The sequence below is a fragment of the Myotis davidii genome, unplaced genomic scaffold (genome assembly GCF_000327345.1).
Source record: "Myotis davidii unplaced genomic scaffold, ASM32734v1 scaffold1439, whole genome shotgun sequence".
In the NCBI taxonomy this organism is placed as follows: Eukaryota; Metazoa; Chordata; class Mammalia; order Chiroptera; family Vespertilionidae; genus Myotis; species Myotis davidii.
In genome coordinates this window covers 141,453-161,304 of record NW_006292342.1, presented here as the reverse complement: position 1 = coordinate 161,304, position 19,852 = coordinate 141,453, and the positions used below count along the sequence as shown (strand labels likewise).

The following is a 19,852-nucleotide window of genomic DNA, read 5'->3' as shown; positions in this document are numbered from 1 at the left end:
CCCCCAACCTCCCTCCCCCTTCCCCAATGATGATGCTTTCCCACAGGGAGCAGAGGGACCTCCGGGGCCCACTGGCCAGGCTGGGGAGCCGGTGAGTATCAGGGACCCTTGGACCCCTTGCCTGGTGCAGGGGACGGAAGTCAGGATCTTGGGGCCTCAGAGCAGCGATGCGGGGATAATGCTCCTACTTCCTTGCAGGGCCCCCGAGGACTGATTGGCCCCAGAGGCTCGCCTGGGCCCCCGGGCAGCCCGGTGAGAACGCCACTGTCTCTCTGCATCCGCATCCCTGCTGCCCTCTCACCTTCCCCCGCATGTCCACTCCCGCTGCCTGCTCTTCTCTGTGCACTCACTCCCCACGGCACCGCGCAGGGTCTGACTCAGCCGCAGGCTCCTGCGTGTCTCCCCTCTTACGACTTCTCTCCCGCAGGGCGCAGTGGGAATTGACGGTGCGCCAGGTGCCAAAGGAAATGTGGTAGGTGTTCTACCCTCCGACCCCTTGACCGTCCATATCCTGGTCTACTCCCATGAGCCCCTCCCCCCACGTCAGCTTCATGGACACCTCAATGCCGTGATCCCCTCCAGCTTCACCAACCCCCCCTTTCTCTCCAGGGTCCTCCAGGAGAACAAGGACCCCCAGGACAGCAGGGAAATCCCGGGTCCCAGGTTTGAGCTACCTTTCCCCATAATGTGGGTGGTGATGGCCAGCCCAGGTCACAGAGGCCCCCCCCCCAGCTGCAGCACTCGCCACCCCTTTCTCATGCCTTCCGTTACCTTCTTTTTTTTTTATGTCCCCAGGGACTCCCTGGCCCCCAGGGACCCATTGGCACTCCTGGGGAGAAGGTGAGTGACAGCTCCGTATCCCTCTCCCCCACCCAGGCCTTGTTTCTGCAGGAAAAGCTCCCACGGACCTCTTTTGTTAGCTCTGGGTAATGATAAAGCACAACATTTCCTAAACGAGGCAGAGGGACACAGTGCCATTGTTGGGGAAGGGTAGGTGGCAGGAAACTGAAAGCCACCAAAGCTAGCTCACACAAGGGGGTACTGACAGGGCACAGGGGAACCCTCAGAAGCCGGCCATAGAAAATATTACCGAGATTCGTGGGTCAGGAACGCCCTCTCTGGGCCCTGTGCTGCCAGCTTTCTCCCTGCCCGTTTCTTCTTGCCTGGCAGGCACGCATTTCAGTGTCCTTACCCCGACTCTCACTTCTACGTGATCTTGAGCTGCTTTGTCACCAACGCTCCTTATGACCTTGTAGTTTCTTGACCCCAATCCAGCTGATCCCAGTTGCTCTCCGGTAAATTTCAGGAGAGAGTCTGACGGGCCCAGCTGGGCCAGTGGCCTGCCTCCGTTGGCGGGACAGAGGGAGTCCCCTCATGCCGGCCAAGGCCCTTCCCTCTTCAGATGAAGCTGTGGGTGGGAGGGGCTTCTAAAGAAAGGGGTGTGGCTGGGGAGCCCCCACTTCAACATCACTCACACTGTTCCCCCATGCCCTGCTCACCCGGCCCAGAGGCAGAGGATTTCAGAGGCTCAGGGAGGCCAGGGGGCTGGGGCAGAGCTGGGGTTAGATGTCCTGTGAGGGGTCTGCTTATTCTGGAATCCTGATGTGGCAGCATGTTCCTGGTGGAACCCAAGCTCTGAGACCCTCTGTCTCCTCCTGTTCACTATCTTTCAGGGTCCACCCGGACACCCGGGAATTCCAGGCCTCACGGGATCTGATGGCCCTCCGGTGAGAGCTGGGTGCCGGAAGGAGGAGGAAGAAAGGGAGGCTTGGGAATCTGGGTGGTCAATGTGGTCTCTGACGACTTAGGATTTTTTCCCCCCAGGGTCACCCAGGCCACGAGGGGCCCACAGGAGAGAAAGGGACCCAGGTACGTGATCTGCAGAGAGGCTGGGCTGGGGATAAGGGTTGGTAAGTCAGGGCCAGGAGTCGGGGGCTTCTGAGGAGAGAGAAGAGGGCCCTGAGAGCAGGGGAGGGGGGAGGACAGGAAGGCACTAATCTCATCTTCTCCGCAGGGCCCAGCAGGGTCCGCAGGCCCGCGGGGGTATCCTGGGCCTCGGGGTGTGAAGGTAGGTGACTCGTCAGCATCGGCTTTGGGGAACCTGCTCCCTCAGAAACACCTGCCTGTGTGATGAGAGGAATCAGTCTGCCAGGCACGGTGTAGTGGGAGAGTGGGGTTTAGGGCTGAGCGGCCAGATACAGGAGCGTGGGTGTTACCTTGGAGCCAAAGGACAGCATTCTAGTGTCATCGTTGCCTTGTGGTTGGGACAGTTAAGTCCACTCGAGGCCGAACCCATTTCACGGTGAGCACATATGCCACGTCCAAGGCCAGGTCAGCACATTGCAGTCAGGCAGGGGTTGTTTTAAGGCTCAAGCCCAGAGTCACGCCATCTACAAGCGCAGCAATGTGGGGGCAAGCGGAGAGCCGCACTGTGGTTAAACAGAGGTCACCATTGACTAGGAACAGGGGCATGGGAATTCACATCTATGTGGTAGCCAAATCCAGTAACCCTGTAGCCAAGTACAGGTGCACTTTACCTGTGGTCTGAGAACGGAGTCGGGTGGTAGCCAAGAGGCAGCTCTTCACATTTGGCATCGTAGGCAGGTCTGGTTATACTCTAACCAGGAAGGAGGCTATCGTGCAGCAGGCCACCGAGTCCTGTGGGTGGCCACGCTCAGTTACACCGTAGCCAGGCGTAGTTATATGTCGTTGAAACCTTTGTGACAGCTGAGCCCAGTTCCACTGTCGCCAGGGCCTGAGAACAGTTGTTGCCAAGCTCAGTTACACTGTGGTCACGTGAGTCGCTCTGTACCCGGAGAAGGCCAGGCTGTTGTCAAAGCACAGAGGAGATCACACCCAAGTGCAATTTCACTGCAGTCACCGTGCTCGGTTACCCTGTGTCTCTCTGTGGAAGGAGACACCGTCATGCTCTTGTCAAAACACAGCATTAGATGGTATCCTACTGTCATTTCGTTGTATCTCGGAGCTCAGTTACACTGTAGCCAAGTGCAGCTTTCCCTGGGGCCGGAGCCCAGAGTTTGGTGTGAGCGGCATCTGGGCTTGCACTGAGCCATCTCGCCGTCCCCAAGCACAGACGTGCCTTGTTGCCAGGCACAGAGTCACATTGTAGCCGGTACAATGGGGAGCATTCCTTCGCCTTCAGAGTGAGGCTGGGGCCTGGAATGTTCATCCTCCTTCTCCTGCCAGGAGGAAATGTGGACACAGTGTCCCTGGAGATGGCAATGAATTACTTGGAAATCTGGCCTTCCCTGCACATCCCCACACAGAGGACCTTGGGAGGCTGCCAGTGAGAAAGGGCGGGAGGGAGCAGCTTCCCGCATACACACTAGTGGGCTGCCCCTACCCCACTCGAGTCCAGCATCCTCTTGGCTTTGGGGAACCTGCTTTGGGGGGCAGGGGACTGAGTTTGGGGCCCTCCTTAATTAAGCAGGGGAAGGACCTGAGAGCTTCTTTATTTTCCAGGGAACCACTGGCGGGGCCTCCATCCAGGGGGAGAAAGGCGAGAAGGTGAGAAGGGAGGGGACTCCTTGTGGGGGAGCCCTAATACGGGGGCTCTGCCTGCGAACCTCCCCTGAACCGTGACCTCTGACCTCTGTACTCTCTCCCATTCAGGGAGAGGATGGCTTCCCAGGCTTCAAGGGTGATGGGGGGCTTAAAGGAGATCGGGTAAGGTGATCTCCTTTAGGTGGGTTTGGGGGACTTGGGGGGAAGACAGGGAGGGGGTGAGTTGGGGCAAAGATGGGGGGCTTCATGGAGTAAGAGTGACAAGGAACGGATTTGAGTTTGGGGGACTTGGGGAAAGACAGGGAGGGGGTGAGTTGGGGCAAAGACGGGGGGGCTTCATGGAGTAAGAGTGACAAGGAACAGATTTGAAGCCGGTACAATGGGGAGCATTCCTTCGCCTTCAGAGTGAGGCTGGGGCCTGGAATGTTCATCCTCCTTCTCCTGCCAGGAGGAAATGTGGACACAGTGTCCCTGGAGATGGCAATGAATTACTTGGAAATCTGGCCTTCCCTGCACATCCCCACACAGAGGACCTTGGGAGGCTGCCAGTGAGAAAGGGCGGGAGGGAGCAGCTTCCCGCATACACACTAGTGGGCTGCCCCTACCCCACTCGAGTCCAGCATCCTCTTGGCTTTGGGGAACCTGCTTTGGGGGGGCAGGGGACTGAGTTTGGGGCCCTCCTTAATTAAGCAGGGGAAGGACCTGAGAGCTTCTTTATTTTCCAGGGAACCTCTGGCAACCGGGGCCTCCAGGGGGAGAAAGGCGAGAAGGTGAGAAGGGAGGGGACTCCTTGTGGGGGAGCCCTAATACGGGGGCTCTGCCTGCGAACCTCCCCTGAACCGTGACCTCTGACCTCTGTACTCTCTCCCATTCAGGGAGAGGATGGCTTCCCAGGCTTCAAGGGTGATGGGGGGCTTAAAGGAGATCGGGTAAGGTGATCTCCTTTAGGTGGGTTTGGGGGACTTGGGGAAAGACAGGGAGGGGGTGAGTTGGGGCAAAGACGGGGGGGCTTCATGGAGTAAGAGTGACAAGGAACAGATTTGAAGGCCTCTCCTTTCTATTCCAGGGGCACCCAGGACCCCCAGGTCCCCGGGGAGAGGATGGTCCTGAAGGGCTGAAAGGGCAGGAGGGGCTGCCCGGTGAGGAGGGGCCCCCAGGCTCAGCTGGGGAGAAGGTGAATGGACCTTGGTCACCCCTCCAGTCTATCCTTCTGCCCTTTTCTCTCCAACCTCAGGAGGCTGCGACCCTCCTTACCGTCTCCCTTGATTCCTCCGCTCAGCGCTCAGCGTTACAGAGCAATGCCATGCACTGCCCTGCTTTTTGTCCCGTAGCCACCGCACGCCCCAGGCTTTGTTTTTTGGTTAATCCTCACCTGAGGATATTTTCCGCATCGATTTTTAGAGAGTGGAAGCCGGGGGGGGGCGGGGGTATCTCACCCTGCTGTGCCTTCCATATGCCCCGGCCATCCTGCCCTCTCCCCCTGACCTCCAGGTTGCAATTTCTAAACCTTGTTCCACAATTCCTCTGTAGGGCAAACTTGGGGTGCCAGGCCTCCCAGGTTACCCAGGACGTCCAGGCCCTAAGGTAAGAAGCCAGGGGGCTGAGGTGGGCAAGGGCAGGGTTCAGAGCCTGATTAACATCTGGGGGTCTGGGCTGTGGTCCCGGAGTTGAGCACTCCACCCCTGGGTCATTGATAAACAGCATAAGGTATTGGCTTTGGTAACAGAGTTGGGCTCAAATACCCACTCATTAACTTCTATGTGATCTTGGGCAAGTCACCCCTTACTTGCTAAGTAACCCTGGGCAAGTCTCTCTCTCTCTCTCTCTCCCTCCCTCTCTCTCTCTCTCTCTCTCTGATTTTTTATAAGAATTTATTGGAGCCCAAACTGAGGACAATTGCTGGGAAGCAAGATCTCAAATGCTCTCTGGGCAAGTTTCTTGAGCCCATTTTTTTTTCAGTTACACAACAGAGATGCCAGTACTATTTATTTCATCCATTTGATTATAATAATGACAATATTTATGATAAAAAATTTATAGGATCCTTCTTACTTGGTGTGATTGAAATTGGTTTAAACAAAGTCAGCAAGGAGGAGAATCATAAAAAAGACATCTCTTACATATCTTGAATTAGTTATAACTTACAATAAAATGCACTTATGTAAAAATGTACATTGCTTGCCAGTGTTTTGATGGATGAGGCTACTGATTAGACACGTCTTTCTGCCACAGCTACACCCATGTTACATCATTAATGATTTATAGTTCTCGTTTGTATAAAGTGGAGCAGAAGCTTAAGGGCGCTTGGGAAGAACTCTCAGTGTAGATCCTTCCAGAGTTCCATGCTTTTGGCACAGTTATCCTGCCATTGCCTAAGTTGACAGCAATTTTTAAAAAATAAATTTTTATTGATTTCAGAGAGGAAGAGAGAGAGAGAGAACCATCGATGATGAGAGAGAATTATTGGTCAGCTGTCTCCTGCACCCTCCCCCCGCCTGGGAGGGGGGGAAGGGAGAGAGAGAGAGAAAGAGAGAGAGAGAGAGAGAGAGAGAGAGAGAGAGAGAGAGAGAGAGAGAGAGAGAGAGAGAGAGAGAGAGAGAGAGAGAGAGAGGTCTAGTCTCTTATTTAAGGGCAACGATCCCATTCCTGAGGGCTCCACTGACATGACTTCATACCTCCCAAAGGCCTCACCTCCGAATACCGTCACGGGGGGGAGGGGGGGGAGCAGAGCTTCAGTTGCGAATGTTGAGGGGGGCTGCCCTGTCTACACTGCGCCCTGCGGAAGCCTCCCAAAGCCCTGTGAGGAGGATGTGGCTGGCTACAGACAGGGAGCGGGTTCCTGGGAGTTAGGCCATTTCCCAGGGCCACACAGTGGGGGGTCTGGGAGCGCAAGCACCGTGAGAGGCAGGAGGGACATCAGAGCCTGTGCTGTCTTCCCCGGTGGAGGGCAGAGCAGGAAGGGCTGCAGCGGGTTAGTTAACAGGCGAGGAAGCCCCACGGCGCTGTGTCCTCGTGGGGAAAACAGATGTTGAATAGGGAGCAAGTGAATGAGGTCGTTTCAATACGAATATGATGGGGAAACAAAATAGGACAGTGCGGTAGACGGAGGGTGACTCAGAGGATGTGGTGGTCAGGAAGGTGGCAGGAAGCCAGACGCCTGCGTGATGTCTAAGTGATGAGGAGCAGCGGCCCCTGGGGACGGGGGAGAAGAGCATCTGAGGCGAAGGGAGCGGCCATGCAAAGGCCTCGGGCAGGAGCGTATTTTTGTCCTCTGAGGAGCACGGAAGAGGCCCGTGTGGCTGGAGTGGAGTGAGCAAGGAGAGAGAGAGAGAGAGAGAGAGAGAGAGAGAGAGAGAGAAGAGGAGAGGAGGGCAGAAGGCCGCTCTGGAGGAGACGGGCTGGAGGACCAAAGAAGCTTCTGGAATCAGTGGCCTGGAAAGGCCTGAAAGGATGGGTTGGGGTGGTTGAATGGGGTGAGGGGTCAGTGTAGCCCACCACCCACTCTCCTCACCCCACCCCTTCTCTCTGATTCTCTCTACTCAGGGATCCACAGGCCTGCCTGGTCCCCTGGGGCCAATAGGAGAGAAGGGGAGGCGGGTGAGTCGTGAGGGGCAGGGAGGGAAGGGCTTACCTGGGCGACAGCATCCGGGGCTGTGCCTGATGCGGGGGTGCTGGGTGTCTGTGTGCATGCCTGGAAGCACTTGAGGGCTTCCTCCCATGTGCAATGCAGGACACATGTAGGTGACCCCGCCTGGCATTGCGGCTCAGGTGCCCCTGCATACATGTGTGCACGTGTGTCCTATGTGCCTCTTAGTGCAGGTTAGATGGGGTGGGGCCTGGGTGCTGCAGCCTGTGGACCTGTGACTGAGTGAACAGGGCATGAGCCTGCACACAGTGTGTGATTGTGGACATACATGTGTGTGAGGGGCATGCATACGTGTGTGAAAGGATATGATATACATGTGTGTGTGTTTCTGTGTACACTGAGCGACTGTGTACACATGCATGTATTACTCGGCTCTGTGTGCATTGCTGCTGAGTAAATGGACATTGTGCATATGCACACGAGTGCATGTATGTGCTGTGCTTACCAGGACCACGCCTTCACATAAACCCATGCATGTATGTGTTTACATTGAGTGTGCACGTGGTCAAGGAACATGTTGCATGATGGGCTTCACATGTCCGCCCAAGGCTGCGATCACCCAGTGCTTGTCACGATGGCATGCAGTCACGGGTGCAACTATGATAAATAGATGTCGGCGTGGACAAACATGCTTATATGTGTGGATCCTATAGGTGCAATCATACATGTCTGTGATCCTTGCGTGATTGTGTGTGTGTGTGTGTGTGTGTGTGTGAGAATGAAAGGCTTGTGAATAAATGGTGGCAGACATCTTTCTAGGTCTGTGATTTGGTTCCTTTGTGTGTTTGTGTCATGTGTTTGCACCGCAACTCCCTTCTGCTCCCCCTCACCTGATTGATTTTCCAGGGGAAGGCCGGGCAGCCAGGACTGGAAGGAGAGCGGGGACTGCCTGTAAGAAATGGAGAGCCTCCCCCACCCCACAGGGTCTTGGGGGGCAGGGCTGGAAGGAGAGACTAGGAGAGGGGAGTTGGGGAGGTCAAGAGTGGGCAAGGAAGAGGATTTGGGTTATGTCGGTGTCCCTGGTGGGACAAGAGGGATGGGACCCAGAGGACTTGATCTCATCTCCTAGGCCGCCCCCCCTCTCACTTCTAATCTTTGCTTCTTTTCTATTCAGGGCTCCCGTGGAGAGAGGGGGCAACCGGGTTCCACAGGGCCACTAGGCCCAAAGGTATGGGGTGGGCGGGCGATCAGGCTCCCCAGGCAGACCCTCTGCCCAGGCTCCCCAGTCCCTCCCAGTCCCTCCCAGTTGAGTTTGTTCTGCGGCCTGAATCTCATTCGCTCTGTCCTAGGGCGATGTGGGCCAGGACGGGGCCCCTGGAATCCCTGGAGAAAAGGTGAGTGAGTGTGTGTGTGAGTGTGTGTGGGTGAGTGAGTGTGTGTATGTGTGTGTGTGTATGTGAGTGTGTGAGGGAGTGTGTGTGAGTGTGTATGTGTGTGTCAGTGAGTGTATGTGTGTGTGTGAGTGGGTGTATGTGTGTGTGTGTATGTGAGTGTGTGAGGGAGTGTGTGTGAGTGTGTATGTGTGTGTGAGTGTATGTGTGTGTGAGTGTGTGTATGTGTGCGTGTGTGTGTGTTTCTGGGGAGGAGACAAATCCAGGAGGTAGGGAGACATTATAATGTTGCAGAAGACCAGAGAAAAACCAAGGGACACTAGAAAAAAGGAGTGACACTGTCTATTTACGCTGGCGGACTCGGAATAACTTTCCAAATCTGGGTAAAGTAACAGGCAGGGGGCTTCTCTTTTATATCTTTCTGGGGTCTTTGTCCCGCAAATATGGATTATGCTTCTGGTCCTTTTCATGGGCTTTGCAGGAAGGCCCCCAGGTGTTGGGGGTCACCAGGCCATATCTGATGGTCTGGCCTGGCGCCAGCGTTAATAGCCGTCCCACCTTGGCCACTTACCTCTGTGTGACCTTGGGCAGGTCACTGAACCTCTCTGGGCCTCAGTGTCCCCCTCTGCACGATGGGACTAACCACGTCCCTAACCCCAAGGGCTGCAGCGGTGAATGAAATGACTCTGTGTCGGGCCCTGTGCCCGGCGTGCAGAAGGCGCTCAGTGTGTGCTAGCTCTTGTCATGATGTGGAGCTGAGGACAGCCAGGCAAGGGAGTGAGTAATGACTTCTGTTCCATTTCAGGGCCTCCCAGGCCTACAAGGGCCCCCTGGATTCTCTGGGCCGAAGGGCCCCCCTGTAAGTGAGCTCACCCCGGTGAGGGTGGGCGGGAGCTGGGGCCTGGGTAGGCTCCTTATTTGTGCCTCGACTCTCTCCCGCCTTGTCCTTCAGGGCCCCCAGGGGAAAGACGGGCGACCTGGGCACCCCGGACAGAGAGGAGAATTGGTGAGTGACCCTTTGACCTCTGACCCCATTGGGCTTTCCATTTCTCTCCCCCGCCCCCACCCCCATGTGATGGCTCCTTTTAATGTTTCTTTCCAGGGCTTTCAAGGTCAAACAGGCCCACCTGGTCCAGCCGGCGTCGTGGGTCCTCAGGTCAGAGTGGACCCCACAAGTTCCCCCAGTGTTGTACCAGTTGGGGGATATTTTGGGGGGAAGTGGATCTCAGACAGACCCCCCACCCCAGACCACCTCCGTTCAAGATGCGCCTTCTTCCTCCCACAAGTTCCCCCAGTGTTGTACCAGTTGGGGGGTATTTTGGGGGGGGGAGTGGATCTCAGATAGACCCCCCCACCCCAGACTACCTCCGTTCAAGATGCGCCTTCTTCCTTTCCAGGGAAAGACAGGAGAAGCAGGGCCTCTGGGCGAGAGGGGCCCGCCCGGCCCTCCCGGCCCTCCTGGTGAACAAGGTCTCCCGGGACTGGAGGGCAGAGAGGGGGCCAAGGTGAGACCCTGCCTGTGGGAGACCTGGCAGAGGGACCCCAGAGGCCCCTCAATGGCCCCATCGAGGGCTCAGAACTAGCCCCACAGGGGAGGGCAGGCTCACAGCCTGGGGGCGACACCCCTCTCGGAGCCTGACCTTCCTCCTCTGTACTCCTGCAGGGGGACCTGGGGCCGCTGGGTCCCCTTGGGAAGGAAGGACCACCTGGACCGCGGGGCTTCCCTGGCCCCAAAGGAGCCCCAGGGGACCCTGTGAGTACCCTTCAGAGCCCTCTTGTGTGCTGGGTCCTGAAGCAGAGAAGAAAGTGGGGGGCTCAGGGCAGGGACATGGTGTGGCATCGTGGGGGGGGGACGACTGTGAAAATAAAGGCATGACAGCAGGAGGGACCTGGAGGAGACCGCGCCCTCCCCCAAACCTCAGTGCCTGGAAGGAGGTGGGAACTACGAGCCCCCCAAAGTGAAGACAGGACCTAGGGGGGTACCTGGGGGGTGTCTTTTGACTGTGAATCATCTCCTCCTTCAGGGACCTACTGGTTTGAAGGGTGACAAGGGCCCCCCGGGTCCCACCGGTGCCAATGTAAGTGCAACCCCATCTGCTGGGTAGGGAGCAGGGGGAGGAACTTGGGGTGTCTGGGAAGCTGGGCGCTGTCATGATGAAGTTCACTGTGTTTGGAGTCAGACAGGCCTGGGCCACATCCAACTCTGTCACTCACTGGCCGAGCAGTCATGTCACCCTGAGCCTCAGTGTCCTCATCTGCAACAGCCCATCCCATAGGCTATCACGTAACTCAACCAGATGACCGCCCTGACACATGCTCACTGTGTGCCAGACAAGAACATGTAAAACCTCCTTTTTAGCCCTAGCTGGGTTGGCTCAGTGGGCAGAGTGTTGGCCTGCGGACTGAAGCGTCCTCGGTCCGATTCCAGTCAAGGGCATATACCTGGGTTGCAGGCTCGATCCCCAGTGGGGGGCGTGCAGGAGGCAGCCCATCGGTGATTCTCTCTCATCATTGATGTTTCTATCTCTCTCTCCCTCTCCCTTCCTCTCTGAAATCAATCATATATATATATCAAAAAGCAAAACAAAACCCTCCTTTTTCCTGGAGGTTACGTTCTAGTTGGGGAGAGGAGAAATGAGCAATGACGGATGTCCCAAGACAAAGCAGCAGAGAGCGGGGGTGGGGGAGGGGAGTAGTTGTTGAGACAGGCTGGTCAGGGAAGCCTCCTGAGAAGGAGAATTTGAGTCGAGACTGAGGAGGTAAGGAAGGAGCCCTGTGGAGGTGCAGAGAAAAGCATTCCGGGCGGAGGGGCAGCATGTGCAAAGGCCCTGAGGCTGGACCTAGCCCGGCTTATTGGAGGAAACAGCATGGAGACCCTGTGGCTGGAGGGGAGTGAGCCAGGGTGAAAGTAGGAGGAAGTGAGGGCAGGGAGGGGTCAGGGGCAGGTTGTGCAGGACCTGGCGGGCTGCCAGGAGGACTTCTCTTTTTTTTCTGTCTGAGGAGGAAGCCCTGAGGGCTGTGGTTAGAGGAGGCACTTGCCCTGACTCAAGTGTTCACAGCGTCCTCTGCCTGCTTTTTGGGGAACAGATTGGATAAGCGCTGGTAGTCGCTTAACCTCAGTGCTTGGCAGCATGAAAAACCTCCAGAAACGAGAAATTGTTATTTTTATTTTTCCTGACCCCTCACCCCTGTTTCCAGGGCTCCCCTGGAGAGCGTGGGCCTGTGGGCCCCGCAGGAGGCATTGGGCTTCCTGGCCAAAGTGGAGGCCAAGGCCCTGTTGGCCCTGCCGGCGAGAAGGGGTCCCCGGTAAGTGCCCTGCCCACCCCATTCCACATACCAGGACCCCGCTCCTGCCCTAGCCCTGACGTCCTCCCTCTACTCCCTCATCAGGGCGAACGTGGTCCCCCTGGCCCCACCGGCCAAGATGGGACCCCAGGGCCCCTGGGGCTTCCAGGGCCCCCAGGAGCTGCCGGGCCTTCTGGTGAGGAAGGGGACAAGGTGAGAGTTCATGGAGAGGGAGGGGCTGGAGAAGGCGGGGGTGGGGGGCTGAGGGGTCGGGGTGCTTCCTCATCTTGTTTCCTCTGCAGGGAGAAGTGGGTACCCCTGGCCACAAGGGGAGCAAAGGCGATAAGGGGGATGCGGTAAGTGGGGGGCCCCACTTGGGGGTGAGTCATCAGGGAGGGGAGAGGGATGTAGAGATGGGCCTGGTAGGGGGACGGAGGGGAGGCCGTGGAGCTTCCTCCCTCCCTGAGCCCCATCCTGACACCTGTGAGTCACAGAAGCAAGTACCTGAAATGAAGGGGCCAACAGCCGCTGGGACCCGGAGGGCGGGGAGGGCGCCGATGCCTGTTTTGCACTCTAGACCTCCCGCATTTGAAGGCATGGTGGGGGTCTGGGGTTGCTGCCTGGCCTGCGCCCCACAGAAGCAAGTACCTGAAATGAAGGGGCCAACAGAGCCGCTGGGGCCCGGAGGACGGGGAGGGCGCCGAGGCAGCTGCTCCTGCCTCTGCCTTTCCTTGTGGCATGCCATTCTCTCTGGCTGTGACGCTGCATGGCTCTGAGGCATCGCACCCCCAACTTCCCTTTGGCACTTCAGCCACAGCTGCCAGAATCAGTCCCTGGTGCTGGTGGGATGTCTGGGGAACAGCCTGATGGGCTGAGCTTAGGACAGATGTCCGTGTCTGATCCCATCAGCTCGTGGCTAGGAAGACAGGGTTGGGGTGTGCGGGCAGCTGTGGCTTCTTGCTGGGGGCAGTGGGCAGGGGACAATGATTGACATCTGTAGTGCCAACCCCCAATCTTGAACTTAAGGGATTTTCAACTCTGTTTCCTCCTCCAGGGCCCACCTGGACCAACAGGGATACGGGGTCCTGTGGGACACCCAGGCTCCCCGGTAGGTGCTCCTGGCTTTGCGACAACCCCCTAGATCCCCGATGGGAAGGGACAGTGTCCTACACCTGGACTCGGGCCCAGACTCAATTCCAACCCTAATCTACTCCTCCATGCTGGCAACCAGTATGAACTCACCCCAGAACCTGACTCAATCCAGAACCTCAGCCCCAATCTCAACCCTGCTTGAGACCTTACCCTCAATCCCAACTCAAACCTTATCTTCAAATAAATGCCTCATTAGCCCAACCCTGACCCAGTCCTACCCAAACCCCAACCCCGACCCGCCCTGCAATGCTGACCTCAAACCTGAGTTCAAACTTTGAATCTGGTCTTGGCCTCAACTCCAAACCCAACCCTAAATTCCATCTCAACCCCATTTGAACCCTGCTCATGATCTTGACCTTCATCTGAACCTGACTCATCACCCAATGTCCATCTCAAAACTTTGACGCAACCCTTGAACTCATTCCCAAACTCTGAACCCACACCCCTAACTCCAGACCTGACCTTGACTCTCCCCACAGTTAATCCCAACCCTGATTCCAACCATCAACCTCAGTCCTGACTTTGACCCTGAGCCTATTTCCAACCCTTGACCTGGACCCCAATTTTGCCGGCCCTCTTCTTCTCTCAGGGAGCAGACGGGGCTCAGGGACGCCGGGGACCCCCAGGCCTCTTTGGGCAGAAAGGAGATGATGGAGTGAGAGGCTTTGTGGGGGTGATTGGCCCCCCTGGCCTGCAGGTGGGTGTCTGAGTTTGGGGGTATGGCCTCTGGTTCCCCACACCCTATGCCCCAATCTTGCTTCTTTGTTCCACAGGGACTGCCAGGCCCTCCTGGAGAAAAGGGGGAGGTTGGAGACGTGGGGTCCATGGTATGGATAATGGGGGGGGAGGGTGGAAGCGGGAGGGTAGTGGCAGGGTGAGGGTGACCATTAGATTGATATTGGGGTTATCACAAGACACATTGTCACTTTAAGGGTCATGGGTGTCACAAGCATCAAGGGTGGTGCTTGTGGTTACTAGAGCCTTTGGGGGGAGTCATGGGGTCACTTGATGCTATTCTGACTGTCCCACAGGGTCCCCATGGAGCTCCAGGTCCTCGGGGTCCCCATGGCCCTAGTGGATCAGAGGTGAGGACTCTGGGGCTGGGGGAAGGGCATCGGAGGGGGGGGGGACATCCGTTTCCCAAGAAGCGGAGGTTGGGGTCCCAGGCTCACTTCTAACCCTTGTTGTCCCTTCAGGGCTCTCCAGGGCTGCGTGGAGGAGTCGGTCAGCCCGGTGCTGTGGGGGAGAAGGTGAGAGAGAGAGGACAGTGGACTACACAGGGTTGGGGAGGCACAGCCAGTTCTGACTGGGGGCGCTGTCCCGGGAGCCTTTCCCTGTCTTCCAACATTGAACCCTCACTTTGCCTCCCGTAGGGTGAGCCAGGGGAAGCTGGAGACCCAGGGCTGCCAGGAGGCCCAGGCATCCCAGTGAGTGACTATTTTCTGAGCCCCTGCACCCATCCCAGGGAAGCCCTGGTTGCTGGGTATCTCAGGCCACCTTGACCTTTGGGGAGTCCTAAGTCACCCACTGACCCAGAACATGTGGGCACCTGTGTTACCTTGATGATAGAGCCTTGGGAAGTGCAGTGCTGCATACAGGCTGTACACTGCACAAGGGTGTGGGGCCGAGGGGTAGGTGGGGGCCCGGGTTTGACATAAGCTCTGGCTTCGGGATGAGCTTCCCACAGGGGACCCCTTTTCTAATTCACTGAAGGGTGGCACATGGGCTAGGCCATTGCCTCTAGGCAACTGGACTATCCTGACCCCTGACTCCTGTAAGTCCTAGATCCCCTTGACTTCCCACCCTTGCGAAGTCCAGGCTACTCTGACCCCTGACCCCAGGAAAATCCCAGACCACCCAGATTCCTAAATCCCGGCATACGAACCTTGACCCCTGGAGAGTCCAGGCTCTCCTGACTTCTGTTTCTGCAAAGGGGCCCAAGGGAGAAGTTGGTGAAAAGGGGGACACAGGCCCATCTGGGGCGGCAGGACCCCCAGGCAAGAAGGGCCCCCCTGGAGAAGATGGAGCCAAAGGGAATGTGGTGAGTCCTGGGGGAGGAGAAGGAGGAGCTGGGGGAGGGGCACTCGTGTTTACTCCAACCGGCTCCTCAACCTCCAGCCAGGCGTCCTGTCCTCCAGCGTGCAGGTTCTATGAGCAACCAGAACATGGCTGAATGAATGGTTCAATGGTTGACTGAATGAATGAGTCAGCATGAAAATACAGTGGTTATATGTCATTGTGGGGGTGACACTTGCTTCCGCATGGAATCATTCTAACCATGCTGGGAATGGCAAGGCCGAGCTTGGCGCTGATGTGGGATTTGCCGTCAGGGAGAGGTTGAGACCCTCCTGCCACAGCGTGGGGGGAGGGGGGCGGGCTCGGCTTGGGTGGAGGGCAGTGAGGAGCTTCAGAGTCAGGGGGACCTCCATTTGGATCTCTCCACCCCACCACCTGCTGTGTCCCTCTGGGTCAGTTCCACCTGTGCGTCCTGAGCTGGGAGGCTGCTGGGAGGATGAAGTGAGATGATGCATGTCATCTTAGCTCAGCACCTGCCCCCATTAACCACTGGAATGTTCTCTCTACTGGGGTGGAAATGTTGTGTTTTGTTCACCATGTATCCCCAGCAACCAGAACTGTGCCTGGCACCATTTATCTGTTAAATGAATGGATGAATGAATGAATGTGCAATAATTCTGAGATGTGATTACTCATCATTCTGTGTTCCAGGGCCCCAGAGGGCTCCCAGGAGATCTAGGACCCCCTGGAGACCCTGGAGTTTCGGTGGGTGTGAGCCTTCCTGTCCCCATCAAATTCCCTAATTCTCACCCCCACTCATCCCCACAGGTTCCCACTCACCCCAACTAACTCCCATAAGCCCCCATCACACCCACAGACCTGGTGTCCTCGTCTCCCCACCCCCTGGACCTAGACAAGGTCACTGGAACAAATAACCTTCATTATCCTCCAAGCCTCACCCCAAATTCTCATGTGCCCCATGAGCCCTCCCAACTCTGTTCCCTCCCTCCCACCACAGGGTCTAGATGGTCCCCCAGGGGAGAAGGGAGACCCTGGTGATGTTGGAGGACCGGTGAGTGAGGGAACAGGATGTGATGCTGGGAGAAGGGGCTGGGCTGGCGAGTAGGCGTAGAGGAGTGGGTTACTGCGGTACCCAGGCCCCGTAGGTGTGCCTGCTTTGCCTCTCTGGGGCCTCACCATGAATGTGAGAAGCTTGAGGGAGGAAGCAGGAGATGGCTGGTGCTGGGTGATGTTTGGGTAAGGCTGTTGTTGGGTCAAAGGCATCCTTAAACGTAGTCATCCTCAACCAATGCTAGCGAGTTCTATCCTGGTGTTATAACCTCCACAGGGTCCGCCTGGCGCTTCTGGGGAGCCCGGCCCCCCAGGGTCCCCTGGAAAGAGGGTGAGTGATGACCTGGCTCCTGGCTGCCCTGGCTCCAACCTTATCCCATTCACCTCCTCAGCCCCCCACTCACCCCCACAGGCCCCCACTCACTCACATAACCTCCCACTCATCCCTAAAGGGCCCCCTCTAATGGTCTCTCCCTTCTCAGGGTCCTCCTGGCCGCCTGGGTCCAGAAGGCAGAGAAGGGGAGAAAGGGGCCAAGGTGAGTGCCCCCTGCCCTGACCTCTCAGCCAGCAGTTGGGCCATCAGAATGGGGAGGGGCCCGGTGACCGCCACAGGTGCCCCAGTTCCCTCCCCCTCCCTGAAGATTCTTGGTTAGCGGTCAGGAGGCAGGTGCACCCTGACTCTCTCTGCCCCGTCTCTTGCCCCATCCATTTTAGGGGGAGCCAGGTCCTGATGGGCCCATAGGGAGGACCGGCCCCGTGGGGGCTCGAGGGCCCCCTGGACATGCTGGGCCTGAGGGTCTTCGCGGGATCCCTGGCCCTGTGGTGAGTGGGGCGGGAACAGGGGTGGGGGTGGGGTGGGACCAGGCCCCCCTGTGTGCGCACACTTTTAATTTCTCATCATAGTCGGGAGGGGCTGGCCCTGGGTAGGGGAGGGCGTCCACACCGGGTTCTGGCAGGGAGCAGTTCCCCATGTTCTGTTTCATCCCAGGGTGAACCAGGCCTCCTGGGACCTCCTGGACAGACAGGCCCTCCTGGTCCCCTGGTAAGAGACTTCTGTGTCCCTGAGGCTCTGGCACAAGAACTGCTCAGTGACCATCGAATGACTGTTGGTGCTGATGACCCCTCACTGACTATCTGCAGGTCTCCCCTGACCATGCATACGATCTGTCCTGACCACGTACCTTGATGGTCTACACTGACCACAGTGCCCCTCCATCTCTACAGGCCAGCATGACCATCAGTCTTGATAGTCTACACTGGCCACCACGGGGTCAGGATCTCCACCACTGAGCACCCATATTGGCCATCCTCCAGCCAAACCCTTCATTACCCCTTGTCACCCCTCCTCCCTTCTGACCAGCCCCATGAGCACATCCCTGGTAATTCCCTGTGAAGTCTGGGAATTTTCCCATTTGACCACCCGCCATCATCCGCATGGATCTTAAGATTTTATGTTTGAGTCTCAGCAACTGATTCTCCTTCTCCTTCCAGGGGCCCTCTGGCCTCCCAGGGCTGAAGGGAGATGCTGGCCTCAAGGGGGAAAAGGTAAGAATACCTCCTTCCATTATCCCCTCCCTCATTTACCTCCATTCTCATGGGGTCTCCTCTGTTCCCCAAATGCATTGCCCCAAGGCTCTAGGAGAAAACCTCCCCGCACCCCCTTTTCTCCCTTCCCACACGCCTTCTGTGTCCTCCAGGGCCACATCGGATTGATTGGCCTCATTGGCGCCCCTGGGGAGGCTGGTGAGAAAGGGGATCAGGGGCTGCCAGGCGTGCAGGGCCCTCCTGGCCCCAAGGGAGAACCGGTGAGTATATGTCCTGCCCCAAGTGGGAAGAATGTGTTCGAAGGAGGGGACGGTTGGGGGGACGAGGTGGGCTTGTCTGTAGGCTGTGGGGGTGAGGGAAGCCTGGGTCTGGAATGCTAGGGGTTGTGTCTGAGGAAAATGGGGGCCTATCTGGGAGCTTGGAGGCTGGATGGAGGCTGTGTCTTGAGGGAACTGGAGGCTGTTCTGGGTCACGGAGATGAACCCTGTCAGTGATGACCCTGTTGTCCTTTCTCCAGGGTCTCCCGGGCCCCAGTGGCTCTCTGGGCCCCCCTGGGCCCCCAGGAGTGGCAGTGAGTATGAAGGGTCGGTGAGGTGGGGTCACCACAGTGAGCCGCCAGGACTCCATCTCTCTGTCTCTCCCCCACAGGGCCCTCTGGGACAGAAGGGCTCAAAGGGGGGGCCGGTAAGTACTCCCTCTCCCGGGGCTCCCCTATTTCAGTTCCCCACCCCTCCAGCGCACCGGAACCCTCAATTCCTTTGCATCCATTCATTCGTCTAGTCATTCAGTCACACATTCAACACCCACCATGGCACTTCATCAAATCTAAGCTGCCATCAGCTGTAAGATACACCCTTATTTTATAAACGGCTATAGACGAAAACAATTCTGCCAGAGAACTGTGACCTGCCAGAGAGGTTAAGATGCTGATTTCAGAGTCGTTAAAACATGGAAGGAAAATGCGTGCCTTATTCTTGGTGCTGGAAGTTGCATGTCCCTGCCCCAGGGCTGTGTGTGTGTGTCTGTGTCTGTGTGTGTGTCTGTGTGTCTCTGTGTGTGTGTGTATGTGCACATACACGCATGTGTTGGCAGGAAGGAGTCTCCATAGACAGAGTTTACTCCCAAGTGGCTTCTCCCTACAGGGATCTCTCGGCCCCCGTGGAGACACTGGCCCTCCAGGCCCCCCGGGTCCCCCGGTAAGTTCCCCAGGGATGAGGGTTGGAGTGTACCCACTGGTTCTCCCAGTGTTCAGAACAAGGTGGGGCACCCAGATGTTCAGGGGAGGCAGGGGACCCATCAGATGTTCAGGGAGGCAGGGGACCCACCAGATGTTCAGGGAGTCAGGGGACCCTCCAGATGCTCAGGGAGGCAGGGGACCCACCAGATGTTCAGGGAGGCAGGGGACCCACCAGATGTTCAGGGAGGCAGGGGACCCACCAGATGTTCAGGGAGGCAGGGGACCCACCAGATGTTCAGGGAGGCAGGGGACCCACCAGATGTTCAGGGAGGCAGGGGACCCACCAGATGTTCAGGGAGGCAGGGGACCCACCAGATGTTCAGGGAGGCAGGGGACCCACCAGATGTTCAGGGAGGCAGGGGACCCACCAGATGTTCAGGGAGGCAGGGGACCCACCAGATGTTCAGGGAGGCAGGGGACCCACCAGATGTTCAGGGAGGCAGGGGACACACCAGATGTTCAGGGAGGCAGGGGACCCACCAGATGCTCAGGGAGTCAGGGGACCCACCAGATGTTCAGGGAGGCAGGGGACCCACCAGATGTTCAGGGAGGCAGGGGACACACCAGATGCTCAGGGAGGCAGGTGCTCTGAAAGCTGAAGAGGGATCTGGCTGTGTGTGTGGAGAGATCAGGGGGTAACCATGGAACGCTGACTGCGTCTTCTCTCCAATCCATCCTCCCTCCCTGTCTCTCTCCCCAACTCTTCTGTCTCTCCTGGCCTTTCTCTGTCTTTGTCTCAAATACTTCTCTCTCTCTCTCTCTCTCTCTCTCTCTTTCTCTCTCTTTCTCTCTCTCTCATCTATCTAGATATCCATCCATCTATCCTTTTAATCCCAAAAGATAAGAAAATTATATCTGTCTTGTCCAGCCTGTGGGTCTCTGTCTCCACCTCCCCCTGTCCCTGTTCTGTCTGACTCTCCTCTGATTCCCTCCCTCACCTTTCTCCCCTCTCCCGCCCTTGTCTCTCTGCCTCCGTGTCTCTCCCTGTCTCTCCTTCCCTGGTCTCTGCTCTCCCTCCCCACCTCTGCTCAGGGCGCCCGCGGA

At 57.4% G+C, this 19,852-nt stretch overlaps 1 protein-coding gene across 1 annotated transcript in view; it reads left to right on the top strand.

Moving 5' to 3' along the window:
- The window catches only part of COL5A3 (collagen type V alpha 3), a gene marked incomplete at its 5' end in the record, with an annotated part of 37,832 nt that overhangs the window by 12,717 nt on the left and 5,263 nt on the right, over window positions 1–19,852 (top strand). The window contains 43 exons of the mRNA XM_015565353.1: window positions 47–91; window positions 199–252; window positions 428–472; window positions 610–663; window positions 796–840; window positions 1,674–1,727; window positions 1,825–1,869; window positions 2,015–2,068; window positions 4,251–4,295; window positions 4,401–4,454; window positions 4,592–4,699; window positions 5,056–5,109; window positions 7,069–7,122; window positions 8,018–8,062; window positions 8,286–8,339; window positions 8,461–8,505; window positions 9,308–9,361; window positions 9,455–9,508; window positions 9,605–9,658; window positions 9,900–10,007; window positions 10,166–10,255; window positions 10,527–10,580; window positions 11,701–11,808; window positions 11,893–12,000; window positions 12,090–12,143; window positions 12,842–12,895; window positions 13,529–13,636; window positions 13,713–13,766; window positions 13,971–14,024; window positions 14,136–14,189; window positions 14,313–14,366; window positions 14,873–14,980; window positions 15,667–15,720; window positions 15,974–16,027; window positions 16,304–16,357; window positions 16,509–16,562; window positions 16,741–16,848; window positions 17,015–17,068; window positions 17,518–17,571; window positions 17,724–17,831; window positions 18,089–18,142; window positions 18,220–18,255; window positions 18,714–18,939. Coding sequence (XP_015420839.1) covers window positions 47–91; window positions 199–252; window positions 428–472; window positions 610–663; window positions 796–840; window positions 1,674–1,727; window positions 1,825–1,869; window positions 2,015–2,068; window positions 4,251–4,295; window positions 4,401–4,454; window positions 4,592–4,699; window positions 5,056–5,109; window positions 7,069–7,122; window positions 8,018–8,062; window positions 8,286–8,339; window positions 8,461–8,505; window positions 9,308–9,361; window positions 9,455–9,508; window positions 9,605–9,658; window positions 9,900–10,007; window positions 10,166–10,255; window positions 10,527–10,580; window positions 11,701–11,808; window positions 11,893–12,000; window positions 12,090–12,143; window positions 12,842–12,895; window positions 13,529–13,636; window positions 13,713–13,766; window positions 13,971–14,024; window positions 14,136–14,189; window positions 14,313–14,366; window positions 14,873–14,980; window positions 15,667–15,720; window positions 15,974–16,027; window positions 16,304–16,357; window positions 16,509–16,562; window positions 16,741–16,848; window positions 17,015–17,068; window positions 17,518–17,571; window positions 17,724–17,831; window positions 18,089–18,142; window positions 18,220–18,255; window positions 18,714–18,939 — 2,881 coding nt within the window. The remainder of the gene's footprint in view (window positions 1–46; window positions 92–198; window positions 253–427; window positions 473–609; window positions 664–795; window positions 841–1,673; window positions 1,728–1,824; window positions 1,870–2,014; window positions 2,069–4,250; window positions 4,296–4,400; window positions 4,455–4,591; window positions 4,700–5,055; window positions 5,110–7,068; window positions 7,123–8,017; window positions 8,063–8,285; window positions 8,340–8,460; window positions 8,506–9,307; window positions 9,362–9,454; window positions 9,509–9,604; window positions 9,659–9,899; window positions 10,008–10,165; window positions 10,256–10,526; window positions 10,581–11,700; window positions 11,809–11,892; window positions 12,001–12,089; window positions 12,144–12,841; window positions 12,896–13,528; window positions 13,637–13,712; window positions 13,767–13,970; window positions 14,025–14,135; window positions 14,190–14,312; window positions 14,367–14,872; window positions 14,981–15,666; window positions 15,721–15,973; window positions 16,028–16,303; window positions 16,358–16,508; window positions 16,563–16,740; window positions 16,849–17,014; window positions 17,069–17,517; window positions 17,572–17,723; window positions 17,832–18,088; window positions 18,143–18,219; window positions 18,256–18,713; window positions 18,940–19,852) is intronic.